Here is a 15,000-nt window from a genome sequence, read left to right as displayed (position 1 = left end):
AGGACGGGTAGTAGAAGACGCTGCCCGCTGAGTATTTGGACACACATGCTGCACAACAACAGCAAAGGTCTCGTCTCACAACCTCATATAACAGCTAAGAAAGAACAGTGTGTGTGCGTGCGTGCGTGCACATACCTAAAGAAGCCAGATCTGAGTACTGGGAGCTCAGTAAGAACAGATCCACTCCAATCTGCTGACCAGAACAATCCAGAGCCAATTTCTTGTAGAAGTCTGTAGCAGGAGCCAAATGCTGGACAGTCTAGACACAAACACACACAAGAAAATACACTGATATTACTACATTTTAGAAACTCGCTTTATTCGCGCATCAAATTCACTTCACAACAGACAGGGAACGGCGTGATAGGCAGGGCTTCGGTCTGCCCTGTGACTGTAGCTTCATTGCTAAATGGCTAACATGGATTTTATTGAGAAAACAGCTGTGTTAATGTGCTTTAGGAAGGCTGAAAAACAGCGTCGATACGTTTGGAGCCATGTCTGAGCACACTAGATCCTTTTAAAGGTGCACCTCCTCTAGAAACTAAACCTGTATGATGGAGGCTTTCAGTGGTGCTTACGACTGAGCCGAGCCCAGTTTGATGAGCGTTTGTCTGGTGTTGACAAAAGGATTTCCAACACAGGACACCAACAACAGGCGCTACGTCATAATCACACACCCTGATTAGTTAACGTGGCGCAAATGTCCGCTAAAGTTCAGACTTTCGAACTCGAGCGTTTTGCACGTCAATCGCCAAAACGCTCAACTCACGCTACTTCATTTGCGCAGATTGCATCATTTGCGCCACCTTATTCACCTCTTTTTTTTTTTTTTTTGCATTGACTTAACATGTAAATCACTCGCGCTTGATGCTTCTCCCGCGTCTGGTGCGAACGCAGCATTGGTTCTTGATAACTTACAGTGCATTAACTAATTTTAACAAGAACAAATTTGAATTTTAATAATGCATTAGTAAATGTTAAAATATGATTAATAAATGCTGCTTCACTCAGATCATGTTAGTAAATATATAACCAAATACGATCCTACTGTATGATTATAAATATGCAGGCCTACTGACAAACCCGAGCAACACGAAATACTGCTCTCTTTATCTTGAAGAAATTATTTATTTCATTTAATTAAATTTCAATAGAGGCGACACAGTGGCGCAGTAGGTAGTGCTGTCTCCTCACAGCAAGAAAGTCACTGGTTTGAGCCTCGGCTGGGTCAGTTGGCGTTTCCATGTGGAGTTTGCATGCTCTCTCTGCGTTCGCATGGGTTTTCTCCGAGTGCTCCGGTTTCCCCCACAGTCCAAACACATGCAGAACAGGTGAATTGGATACAAGCTAAGTTGTCCCTAGTGTATGAGTGTGAATGAGTGTGTGTGGATGTTTCCCAGAGATGGGTTGCGGCTGGAAGGGCATCCGCTGTGTAAAAACTTGCTGGATAAGTTGGCGGTTCATTCCGCAGTGGCGACCACGGATTAATAAAGGGACTAAGCCGAAAATTAAATGAATGAATAAACTTATTATACGCGCTGAAATTTAAACAACAGACAGATCCACTCTTTAATGAAAATCTGTTGAAGAAACGCAATTAGGTTTTAGCCAGGGAAAAAAAATCCAAATTGAAGAGTTCCTGAGATAATAATAAGGCTTTTGTTTCACCTTTTTAGACTTTTTGTGACCCTACAATTGACCAAATTGAATTTAAAACTTTATGACTCTTTTATGGCACTCAAGGTAGAGTAAAAACAAGATTATTTGGCTTAACCCATTGCAGATTATTGTGAAAAAATAACTAATAGTAAAAATGGTGAGTAATATTTAATGGTAAAAATGTATTACTTGCCAGCAAAAACACTTTGATTGACATTCTCCCTTTGTTTGTGTCAATAAAGGAGGAAAGCTCCGCCCACTAGTGACCATCACTCCCTCATTAGCATAAGAAATTAGTCTTGTTTTTGAATCTGCTGCTATGTTGACAGCCATTTGTAGCTCCGCCCATATTTAAAAAGAGCACAATCTCATTTGAATTTAAAGCGACAGTCACCAAAACACCACGACTTGTATCATAGCCTAAAAATGTCAGTTTCAGAGAGTTAGAAACATTATTTGTGTGGCATTTTGAGCTGAAACTTCACTGCACACTCTAGAGACAGCAGAGAAGCATTTAACATCTTGTAAAAAGGGGCATAATAGGTCCCCTTTAAAAAGGCAGACTCCATGACCACTGAAGAAAGGATGTGATTGAGACGCAGCCTGTGACTGTAGGGTTGTACCTTGGTGCTGGATCTAAGATTGGGGTCTTCTCGAGATTGCAGTAGTCCGGCGCCGAGCGTGGGCAGCTGGGTCTGAAACACCGACACTCTGCCTCCAGTCGGACACATGAGTTTATATGCTGCCTGCAGAGCCGGACCCAGAGCACTCTGAGTCTCCCGTGTCTGACTAAACATCCCAGGAAGAGCGTTTAGAAGATCCTTCACCAGCTGACCAACACACAAACACACTTCTGTTATTCTCACTGACAACACAGCTGAGAAAACACTATCAAAGAGTGTGTGATACAAAGATATGAAGCTGGTAAAAACAAACACAGAGCTGACCTTACACACACACACACACACGCACAATAAAAACAGACTCCGATATATAATCAAACACACATGCGCACACACTTATAAACACAAACACACAAAACCCTGCAAGTATACATGCATAAATACACATATGCACACGTGCACAAACACACAAATACAAACACTAATACACACACACATAAGCACACAGACTCAGATATATAAACAAACACACATGCACAGACACATACACAGTTCTATTTAAAACACACACATACATGCATAAATACATGCATTTACACACACACTTATATGCATTCATACACACAAATGAAACAAAATACAAACACCTGCATCTACACACACACTTATATGCACGCAGATGCACAAATATGCATACATAAACACACATACATTTACAGACACACAGTTATATGCATGCATAAACACATACAAAACACATACACCTGTTACATAGAACTACATACACCTGCATCTACACAAACACACATAAACATGCATATGCACACACACACACACATTAAAAAAACATACATAAATATACACACACACTCAGATATATAAACACACAGACAAACACACACACATAAATATACACATAAAAACTCACACACAAACACACACATTGATATACAGGCGCCCACATAAAAAACAAACAAACACACACGCACGCACGCACACATATATACACAGAGACACGAATAAATAAACATATACAAATGCATATGCACACACATTAAAAATATTCATGCATAAATATACACACATACACACCCTCAGATATATAAACACACACACATATAAACACACAAATAAACACATAACCATACAAGCACGCACGCACGCACACATGCTTTCTCATAACACAGGGAAAGATGATAAGATTCAAACCTCTTTACTCTCTTTGAGATTGACCAGCAGACTGTCGTGCGTCGGGATGAACACATCTAAGAGTCGAACACAAACACATCAGACGGGTTTCAGCAAATAAACAAAGCAATCTTACATTGTTAGACTTGAGCAAGTTATAAGAAATTCAATTCACATAAATAATAGGAGAACTAGAGCAGCTTACCCTCAATATCAGACACCACCAGCATCTGAGGCTGAGAAAGACCCTCCTGCAGGTTGTAGAAGTGGATGGTGCTGTCAAACGTCACGAAACCGATGCGAGTGCGAGTATCTCCAGGCAGCCTGATATGGAAACACACACACACACATACATTTGCTCATGCAGATGACAAACTCATCTATTCACTCTCATTTAATCAGAGTCTGCTCAACATCTCACTTGTCAAGGTTATCCAGCAATGACTGGCAGAACACATTCAGGTAGCCCGATTCCACAGCATTATGGGATACATCCAACACAAACAGGTAGACGGCAGGCTGAGGAGGCCGCAGCTGCAGAGAGAAAGCAAATGTGCATCAATTGAAAAGCACAATTCTTTTTTTTCCCCAACTTTATTTATAGAAATTTTCAAAAATGTACAAATATCACACATTATAGAATATTATTGTACATTTTGACATAGAGAGAGAGAAGTAAACAAGGATCTAAATGATTATGACAATTATTAACCCCCAGATATATTTATATAAAAACTAAATAAAAATGAAACAACAACAACAACAGAAGAAATAAAATAAAATAAAATAAAATGCCAACCAACCATAAAAATTGTTTATACACCAAACTAAAAGCCTGGTCTTGATGTCACATGAGATGTTACACAGCAGAGAAAAATGTCAAAATTAACTATCATCCAGTACGCAGGGAGTATACATTTCCATATATTCAAGGAGAGAGCCCCACATTTTATAAAGGTTTTTAGAAGAACCCTTCAAACAGTGTCTGATTTGTTCCAGTTTTATGAAGAGAAAAATGTCATTAATCCACATGGAGTGAGTAGGTGAAGCAGCTGACTTCCAATGTAGTAAAATACGGCGTCTGGCCAGGAGGGACACAAAAGCCACAAAATCTGCTTTGTATCGTGAACAGTGAACTGACAAACAATTCTGTACATATCTCAGCTTTTAAGTCAGATACAGTTTTGGAACAGCTGATTGCAAAACTTAAAATAGCTTAGCTATGGCTTGATAGGATAAGACGATATTTGGCTCAGAAATAACCATTTTTCCTGCAATTTGAGAGCTCAATAAATAAATAAATAAAACAATGATAACAAATTTAAATTCTTAGCAATGCATATTACCGATCAAAAATTGAGTTCTGATATATTTACAATAGCAAAACATTTTCATGGAACATGATTTTATTAACTAAATATTTGAATGATTTCTGGCACAAAAGAAAAATCTATAACTGGCCCATACAAAGTGTTATTAGCAATTGTCAATAATATACCTGTGCAATGCGAGACAATAATTCGCACCAAATGTTCCTTAATACATTTAAAGGTCTCGTGCTTTAAAATGTGCATTTTTTAATGCGATGTTTGCATTTCTCAAATGAAAAAATAAAAAGAGGGCGGGACAAAGTAGCTCCTCCCCTTTAAAAAAAGAGGTGTGAACCTATACTGGTCTCACGGTTCGGTTCGGTTACGATTATCATGCCTTCGATTCGGTTCAATTCGATATTTCGGTGCATCACGGTGCATTGACGATGCTTTCCATATACAGTGTTAGAATTTAGAGGAGAGGCTATAACAAGCTGTCTGTATAAACACACAGAGACACAGCAACACACTGTCTCTCATTCAAACACAAACATAGACAGCACCAAAGAAACAAACACACACACAAGCACACACACACTTAAGCCCTCGCAACAGGGAGAGCTCGCGAAAAGCGGAGCAGAAAAATGAAAAAAAGAAGCACTTTTCCGACGGTCCCTTGCTGAGAGCTCCTCTCAGTGCGAGCTATCCCAGCTAAACACATAGTGCGAGGGCTTAAACAGAGCAGTGCTCGTAGTGTGGAGCGAAAAAAAGAAAGACAGCTGTGAAACATAACCAGCTTTGTCTTTTTGTAGGAAACACACTTAAGATCTATTTAGGGTAAGAGGTTTTTGAGTTATTGCCGTCTGTAACTGAATGTGTGTCAAGAATATCGAAAACAAAACCAACTTAACCGCGCTCATTTCTGGCACCCTCCTAGATATACAGCGCCCTTAGCATTTGCCTATGGTGCCTATGCCACGGACCGGCCCTGAGTTGGCTGAGTGTTGTAAATACTCGCGCTCACCTCCCTCGCGACAGAGAGCATAGGAGATAAATGACGTCAGTACATAATAACCGGTTATGATTATTACTGAACCGATACCGAATTGTCCACGTCTGCATCGCGGCACGTCTGCACCAAAGAAACAATTAATTTTGACACCCCTACAATGGCGTTTTGTTATCACAACTCTGCCAGTGAGCTCAAGCGCATCAAACGATAAGCAATTGAGAAGGGGGCGGGGCATGTCAAATCCTTGAGAGCATTTGATTGGTCAGAAGTTTTGATAAGAAACTAAAGTATGAGGTGACATCAAAACAATCGTTGATCAAGCTTTTGATGTTTACATCTTCTAAATGCAGATTTTGTCAGTGTTTTGGCGCACACTAGCTTATAGATATCCTTAAAACTGACAACACTCCAAAAATGCTTAAAATGTACCTGTATTGTGTAATGATGACATGCAACTGAATAACATGATCCCTCTGTAAAGACACGCAGATGCTCACCATGTAATCAGAAGAGGCGATGAACTCCACTGTTGAATTCTGGACCTCGGGTCTCTTGTGCGGTTCGCCGTATGAGCGAGTTACAGGATTATACATGAACTCATCAGGAACTGATCGAGAAGAACAGACTCTATTAGAACATGAGCTAAAATATGAATAAACCACAACCTGGAAGTGGACTGCAGGCTCTTACCATCGTTGACTCTGTAACACAGGTTACATTTCCACCTGCGCTGGTCCAGGAATGAAACAAACGGGTTTATGTACGTCCGACATGATCGACAGCGTACTATAGTGTTAGAGGTGATGACCGGTAACTGCTGCAGAGACAAACACACAGAGAGTTCAATATATCGAATGGTGACATTCATTCATTTTCCTTCGGCTTAGTCCCTTTATTCACCAAGGATCGCCACAGCGGAATGAACCGCCAACTATTCCAGCACATGTTTTACACAGCGGATGCCCTTTTAGCTATCATGCATTGCTGAGAAACACCCATACAGACACACACCCATATACTGCGGACAATTTAGTTGATCAATTCACCTATAGCGCATGTGTTTGGACTGTGCGACCTTCTTGCTGTGAGGTGACAGTGCTAACCACTAAGGCACCGTGTCACCCGAAATGGTGACATTATACCATTTATATTACATTCAAGAGAAGATTATATCCGCAAAGGTAAAGGGAAAGTTTACCCAGATGTAAAAAAAAAAAAAAAAAAAAATAAAAAAAAAAATATATATATATATATATATATATATATATATATATATATATAGTGTCATCATTTACTTGTTCCAAACATGTTTGGGTTTCTTTCTTCTGTTGAACACAGATATTTTGGAAATGTTGGAAAGCTTTAACTGCTGACTTTTGTAATATTTGGTTTTCATATTATGGAAGTCAATGGTCATAGATTTTCAGCTTTATTTCAAATGTGTGTAATATATATATATATATATATATATATATATATATATATATATATATATATATATATTTTTTATATATATATATATATATATATATTTATATATATATATATATATATATATATATATATATATATATAAAAAAAAAAATATATATATATATATATATATATATATATATATATATATATATATATATATATATATATTTTTTTTTTTTTATATTTTTTTTATATATTTATTTTATATATATATATATATATATATATATATATATATATATGTAAAAAAAAAAAAAATATATATATATATATATATATATATATATATATATATATATATATTTTTTTTTTTTTTTTTTTTTTTTTTTTTTGTGTGCGTTTGTGTGTGTGTCTGTTCAAAAAATAGAGAATTTCATAAAGGATTTAAGCACCACTTTAGAGAGAGTAAATTTTCATTTCTGGGTGAACTATCCATTTAATTTGCTTAGATAATTATATGTACACAGAGTTAATGAATGGAAAATTGTATTGGCAGTAAACCACTAGATAAGAAAGAACAAACAATGATGTATTACTACAGTTTAATGACACCTTTATCTGTAAATCAAAAGCTGATTACAATAATAATAAAAAAAGTTGGCACTCATGTGGGGATTTAGAGACAAGCTTATTGATAAGATAACCATCATAATGTTTGGAGTCTGGCTTTACATTCTGATATACATCTACATTTGTTTGACTGATTTGAGTTGGGTTCCCATCGGCTGATGTTAATATTGACACGATTATTTAGATTTTAGAATTTATGATGGTCTTAAAACAGCAAAAAATCCATGTGAAGACTTTTTGAAGAAGTCTCTAGCACACCAAGGATAAACTTATTTGATCAAAATACAGGAAGAACAGTAATACTGTAAAATGTTATGATTAAAATTAAAGCGTTTATGTGAATCTGCTTTAAAATATAATTTGTTTCTGTGATATTTGACATGTCTGACATTTGACATATTTGAATGTCCCTGAGTATATTTAGATTGCCAGAAAACTATAAAGCAATGTTTATTTCATGTGAGTCTATGGTTGTAATTAGTTTATAAAAATTTTTTATGCAGATTCTCTGCCCTACAGAAATATCCCAGCATGCAAAATGATGAATTCTTTCCAAACGGAGCTATTCAACTCATCTGGTAAGAAGGTATTCATAAATTGCATAATAATAATAATAATAATAAATAAAGTAAATAATAAAAAAAAATAATAATAAATAAATTAAAAACTCAATAAATTATATAAATAAATACAAATAAATAAAATAATAAATTAATAAATAAAAATAAATAAATAATAATAATAATAATAAATAAAGTAAGTAATAAAAAAAATTTAATTAAAAACTCAATAAATTATATAAATAAATACAAATAAATAAAATAATAAATTAATAAATAAAAATAAATAAATAAATAATAAAAAATAAATAAATAAACAATAAATAAATAAAATAAATAAATGCATACATACAGTTGAAGTCAGAATTATTAACCCCCCTTTGAATTTTTCTTTCTTTTTTAAATATTTCCTAAATTATGTTTAACAGAGCAAAGAAATTTTCACAGTATGTCTAATAATGTTTTTTCTTCTAGAGAAAGTCTTATTTGTTTTATTTCGGCTAGAATTAAAGCAGTTTTAAATTTTTTAAAAAGCATTTTAGGGACAAAATTATTAGCCTCTTCAAGCAAATTTTTTTTCAGATAGTCTACAGAACAAACCATTGTTATACAATAACTTGCCTAATTACCCTTACCTGCCTAGTTAACCTAATTAACCTAGTTAAGCCTTTAAATGTCACTTTAAGCTGTATAGAAGTGTCTTGAAAAAGATCTAGTAAAATAATATTTACTGTCATCATGGCAAAAATAAAATCAATCAGTTATTAGAAATGAGTAACTAAAACTATTATGATTAGAAATGTGTGAAAGAAATCTTCTCTCCATTAAATAGAAATTGGGAAACAAAATAAACAGGAGGGTGAATAATTCAGGGGGGCTAATAATTCTGACTTCAACTGTACATACATGCATGCATGCATACACATTGCAATGTCAGTTTTTTTCCAATACAGTGCAGGCCTGGTGCTGCTTCATATTTTTCTGGAGACCTTCCCTTTAAATGTAAATCTTTTATAAAATCAGAAACATATTTGTAGTCAATTTTGAACAAATTGCATAACATCTAAATGTCTCTTTAACAATGATCCTCTAAACAATAGAGTAGCATCGGTGACCACTACAGATCAGTGTTTAACTGTGATGTGTTGAGAACTCCTACCGTTAAATCTCTGAAGGGATGCAGCAATAATCCAAGAGGCAGACGAGCTTTATTGAGCAGAGCCTGAGTCTGGGGAATGTTAGTGAGAGTACACCGAAACGTGCTGGAGGAGAAAAACACAACCAAAGAGAAACTTTAAACAGAGCAGTTAATATGCTCGCACCTGTCATGTGAAACCACAACATCCTTTAAATACAAACGCTTGTATGTGTGTGCATGTGTGTGCATTATATTGGAATAATCTGGCATATTTTGTTTGTCTACAATATATATTGTGATATGAATAGAATATCATTTAGAAATGATGAATCAGTTTAGACTGATTGGGATTCATTGAGCATAAACTATAATATTAAACAAATTACAATCATAGATAAATACAACAAAGCAAAGATAAAAGTGAAACAACGAGTGCTTTTTCATTTTCTGAGGAATCTAGCAGTATTCAGGTAGAGACATTGAATAATCTAATGTAAAATAACACTGCATAGTCTTCATTGTATAGACAATTTACTACAAATCAGGCTTTATTAAACTTACAAATGATACCATTACTTTGTCTAAACATTTTAAGGGAGTTTAAAGCATTCAGACACGTCACAGGCCTTAAAACCTTCACTCTATCATGCCGACTCCTCAAATCAAATGCATTCCTAATTGTGGTTCCTGGTCAACTATAATCCAGACTCAACGTTGGAGATCCTGTAATCTGTTTATTGCAGATACACACACTACTATATTCATGCTGAAACATTATATGCTGCAGTCCTAGTGTGTCTGTACAAGTTTATGTGGTTTACAGGGACACCAAATTGTATAATGACATCGGTATGACTTGGTTGTATTCTATTAAGATGGTTTACAGCAGGGGTCACCAAACTTGTTCCTGGAGGGCCGGTATCCTGCAGGTTTTAGCTCTAAACCTAATCAAACACACCTGAACAAGCTAATCAAGGTCTTACTAGGTATTCTTAAAACACTCAGGCAAGCGTTTTGAGGCAAGTTGGAGCTAATCCCTGCAGGGACACCATGTCCCTGTAATTCAAAAGGCTTAAAAATCATCCCTAATGGGATATTTTGTTTCCCGTTTGTGTTTATAACAACAGGTTTTACTGTATAACATGCATTACGCCTATGGAGTGTCCCTGTAAACCATGTATACAGCTTTGTGTATGTGTGTGTACGCTCACTCAGGGCTGCAGTTGACTTTGCGCAGGTCACTGCTCAGGTTAGGTTCAGGTGGAGAAGCTTGTTTTGGAGGAAGGATGTTTCTCTCCTGCAGCAGATTCAGGGGTCTTAGGGTTTCCATTTCCAGCTCAGGAACGCCACTCAGGCCTCCTAATGCTGACGACAGCTCGTTCAGAGAGGGGAAAGGCTATTGAAACAAAAACAAAGATGTTTGTGACAACCTCATAACCTGTGACGCTACCTGTCTTAATATTTTAACTACTAAATCAGCCAGTAATTTTTCAGTTTGGCCAATGTAGGACTTTTATTTTGACAACAGTGAAAATGTTAGTGCCTTCTATGTGTCTGTTTGTAACTATTTTTTAAACAAAAATGTTGAACAAAGCAATCAGTTTCCAAAATATTATTATAACACCCGCAATTATGCAGATTTTAATCTCAATTTATTAATTTAAACAATAAAGTATACATTTTACAGATCATTTTTTCTTGCATTGATTTCTTAATCAAATTATTAACAATTTTCAAAAATTATGTAAAATTATCTACAATAAATTTTAAACATTTTTACATTTTACTTGCAACAAAACTTTAAATGCTAGGGTGAAACCGAATTTTTAAAACTTTTTTTTTTTTTGGTACAATTTTACAAATGATCCTTTAGCCATTTGAATTATTTTCTTGCATTTTAACTGAACACCTAAACAATTATTTATATATTCCATAAAAATATTTTTACTGTATTTAAAACAATAATAAACTAATAATATTAATCACAATAAATGACACAGAAACACTTCACAGTACCTGCGAGTACGGCTGGTATCCTGATGGGTTATACCCTCCGTGTGCGGGGGAGGAGTCTGGCCTGGGGGCGGGGCTTTGTTGGTAACCAGGATGCATGGTTGGATAATTGTATCCAAAAGGCGGAGCTTGTTTATTTGGAACGCCAGCAGGAGGAGCTGCGAGATCTGATGAAATAAAGACACAGACATGAGATGAATGTGTGTCAGGGAATCATTCATGTGCAGATTAAGATGAAAGCTGTGAGGATGTACCCTGGTAACCGCCGCCCTCCAGAGACTCGTAGCTGTTGGGAACCGGAGATGCACTGCCTGTGGTTGTTGAAGAGCTGTCTCCACCTGCAAGAAGTTGCAAGAACACACGCGTCTAAAAGAAGTTTTCATTTTTATAGATGAATAAAACAAATGATTTCAGAAAGGTCATGTGACACTGAAGACTGGCGTAATGATGATGAAAATTAAGGGATAGTCCATGCAAAAATGAAAATGTTATTGTTGATTTACTCATCCACAGGTCATCAAAGATGTAGGAGACTTTTTTTTCCATCAGTATAACAATAAAGAAGATTCTGAGCTGAATCCTTGAAATGAATCCTTGCTGATTTATGTAATGGCAGTGAATGGTCACAAAGAAACTAGTCCAAATCAATAGCTGTGGCTCCTGATGACACACTGAGGTCTTGTGAAGCAAAATGATCGCTCAGTGTAAGAAATGAAACATTATTTACAATATTATTAGCTTCAACAGTCTGGTCAAACAGATCTCGGCATGTGCGAGTGCAATCCGATTGTATTCTGGTCGCTTTTGATCAGTGGTCCCCAACCTTTTAATCACCGCGGACCGGTCAACGTTAGTCGAACACAGCTGCTACACTTGTGCATCCAGGTTAATCCTGAACAACTCAGTGCGCATGAGCTACTTGCACTATCGCGGTCTGATTATGTTTCAATCAAGGTTTATATGCATCAAATACATAACATCTGTGCCAAACATCTCAACTGACGAACATATTAACAATAATACAACCGTATAGCCCAATTAAATGCATGCATTGGCATGTTACAGCCCTAATGAGTATGATTATGTGAAACTCCATATAGATACATATTGCAATGATTTCGGGTACTTACTTAGCGATGTATACGCACTCATATATGCACGGTCCTTAAATGCTCTGCTGAGTTGGACTCTATAATACCTGTTTTATAACTTTAAACTATCAACATCCACCACTAAGCTATATTCAAGCGATCGTTCTTCCCGCTATGTGGTGGATTTTGGCATAGTCCATTTCATGTGAGATGGCCGGGGTGAGTGGAAGAAACCAAGTCGTGGGGGGAATATTTTCTATAGAAATAATTTATGATGTCTTATGTGGCCCGGTACCAATTGTTCCACGGACTGGTACCTGTCCGCGGCCCGTTGGTTGGGGACCACTGCTTTTGATGACAAAATCATGAGGTCTGGCCACGCATTCAAAAATGTTGATCAACATACTAATAATACAGCTAATAATATTGTAAATAATGTTCATTTTCTTACATGGAGCAATAGTTTCGCCTATCAAACTATGCCAGTGTCATCAGGAGCCATGGAATTGAACTCATTTGAATGCATTTATTTTCAATCAAAAAATAAAACTGTCATCATTCACTGCCATTATATGAATCACCAAAAGAAGAAAATCTGCTTGAAGCTGCAGCCACACTGTACTTTTCTCCCATAGATTTTCATTCATACGTACGCACACACGCAAATGCGTCAAAACGGAAATGCAAGCTCGCGCCACAAGTTTTGCAGTTCGCTGCATTGGAAAGTTCAAGCTTGGTGAATTCTGACCTGCGAAATCGCATCACATGATTGCATGTGACCAATCGAAGATCAAAACATGACCTCTCAGGACAGAAATGTAAAATATGGACCAATCGCTCGCTTTTTGCTTTTTTTTTTTTTTTAAATGTCTAAATCAGTTTAATCCCACCCCTTTTTACAGCAACATACAACAGAATTTTGCATGCTTAAACTCTATTGACTGCGGCATCAATGTTTTACAAAAGAAAACAAAATGTCACCTAGATGTGGGTGAGCAAATTGACAGGAAAATTACTTTTTTGTGTGAACTATCACTTTAAGCTTTGAACTACACAAATCAATAACATCTTAAAATGTATGACAACAGAAAATAGTTGAGTAGTACTTTATTTTTGGCAGTCCCTATTGAACAGTTTGTTGACTACAAGTTACACTGCAACTACATCCAAACTAATTCTCATCTGAGTGTTAGTAGAATGCCAGCTTACAATTTACTGCTCTACCAACACACACTCAACTGACTTTCATAAGGAACTTTCAAGTACCTCAACTAACACCAAGCTTATAGTCAAATAATACTTTAAGACCGGGCTTAATTTGTGCTGGAACATGCTGAATCCGGAACCTCTAAAATCTAATCTGGCACCTCATTTTACCGATCCCCCTCCTCAACCGCACTTCTGCCCCGTCCGCGGTTCACTTTCGCTTTCTTCCATGACCCCCCTACCCTCTTCACTTTCATCCGCCAGCCACCGCACCAACCCCCCTGGGTGCATGTTTTACCAGATGCAAACACGGCAGTCTGAAAAACTCAATTCTGATGGGTCAGTTGTGACATTCCAAGGTATGTTATTCCAAGATAACAACACAGGGTCATCTGGGAAATTTAAACCACATTGACTGTCAATGAATACAAATAAATCTCTAACCTTACGTTCACATTTATATGGATCTGCTTTTCTGTCTTGTCGCCCAGGTTGTGACAGAATACCACGCAGGTTAGTGTATACTCCATCAGCAGTTTTTGTCAGATCTTGTTGATAACATGCTTTACCCTAAACCAGACACTGAATTACTGTCATTTGCTATTTAAAATGTAATTTACTCACATTCCAAATTACACCTTTCATCTTACATTTATATTTATTTTAATTTCCCGCAACTGTATATATATACATTTTTTAGGGGGTTTACCTTTATTATGATATAGGACAGTGGAGATTTCAGACAGGTAAGCCTTGGGAGCAGAGAGAGGCAAAAGACTTCGAGCTGGGAATCGAACTCGCGTCGCCTGCTATGTTGGCACACAGCACCACTAGGCTATTGGTGCCGACCACTACCATATATTTTTAAAAAAAGACAGGCAGATTATGCAACAAACACCAGAGTTTTCTTTTTTTGCAAAAGCAAACATTTACATTATATATTTTATTTTAGGTAAATAGTTCATTATTGTTCCAATTTGGTAAGATAAATCATCATGAAAGCAACACAATTTCATATTTAAGCAGTTTCAAGCACAATATCTATCAACAGAACTAGTTCCATTGCTTGTTGTTGGGATACACTGTAAAAGTGAAGGACTTTTAACTGGCCACTGACACACATTTAATTCATTTATTTTATTTTCGGCTTAGTC

General features: G+C 36.3%; 2 protein-coding genes across 3 annotated transcripts in view; one reads left to right on the top strand and one right to left on the bottom strand.

Annotated features, from left to right (window-relative positions):
- rgs14a (regulator of G protein signaling 14a) overlaps positions 1-15,000 on the top strand; it is a 438,366-nt gene that overhangs the window by 145,293 nt on the left and 278,073 nt on the right. The gene's annotated exons all lie outside the window — the stretch shown is intronic.
- sec24b (SEC24 homolog B, COPII coat complex component) overlaps positions 1-15,000 on the bottom strand; it is a 36,922-nt gene that overhangs the window by 10,784 nt on the left and 11,138 nt on the right. For both annotated transcript variants that reach the window (XM_087281041.1, XM_087281042.1), the window contains 12 exons: positions 11,804-11,887; positions 11,553-11,716; positions 10,748-10,932; positions 9,558-9,660; positions 6,483-6,609; positions 6,290-6,399; positions 3,892-4,004; positions 3,676-3,794; positions 3,492-3,547; positions 2,283-2,489; positions 136-259; positions 1-48 (listed from right to left, as the gene is read on the bottom strand). The exon at positions 1-48 is cut by the window's left edge and continues 111 nt beyond it. In XM_087281041.1, the coding sequence (XP_087137167.1) occupies positions 1-48; positions 136-259; positions 2,283-2,489; positions 3,492-3,547; positions 3,676-3,794; positions 3,892-4,004; positions 6,290-6,399; positions 6,483-6,609; positions 9,558-9,660; positions 10,748-10,932; positions 11,553-11,716; positions 11,804-11,887 (1,440 nt within the window). The remainder of the gene's footprint in view (positions 49-135; positions 260-2,282; positions 2,490-3,491; positions 3,548-3,675; positions 3,795-3,891; positions 4,005-6,289; positions 6,400-6,482; positions 6,610-9,557; positions 9,661-10,747; positions 10,933-11,552; positions 11,717-11,803; positions 11,888-15,000) is intronic.

The sequence above is a fragment of the Danio rerio genome, chromosome 14 (assembly GCF_052040795.2).
Source record: "Danio rerio strain M-AB ecotype USA chromosome 14, GRCz13ab, whole genome shotgun sequence".
In the NCBI taxonomy this organism is placed as follows: Eukaryota; Metazoa; Chordata; class Actinopteri; order Cypriniformes; family Danionidae; genus Danio; species Danio rerio.
The sequence above is the reverse complement of the archived record's forward strand: the minus strand, read 5'-3'. Positions and strand labels throughout refer to the sequence as shown.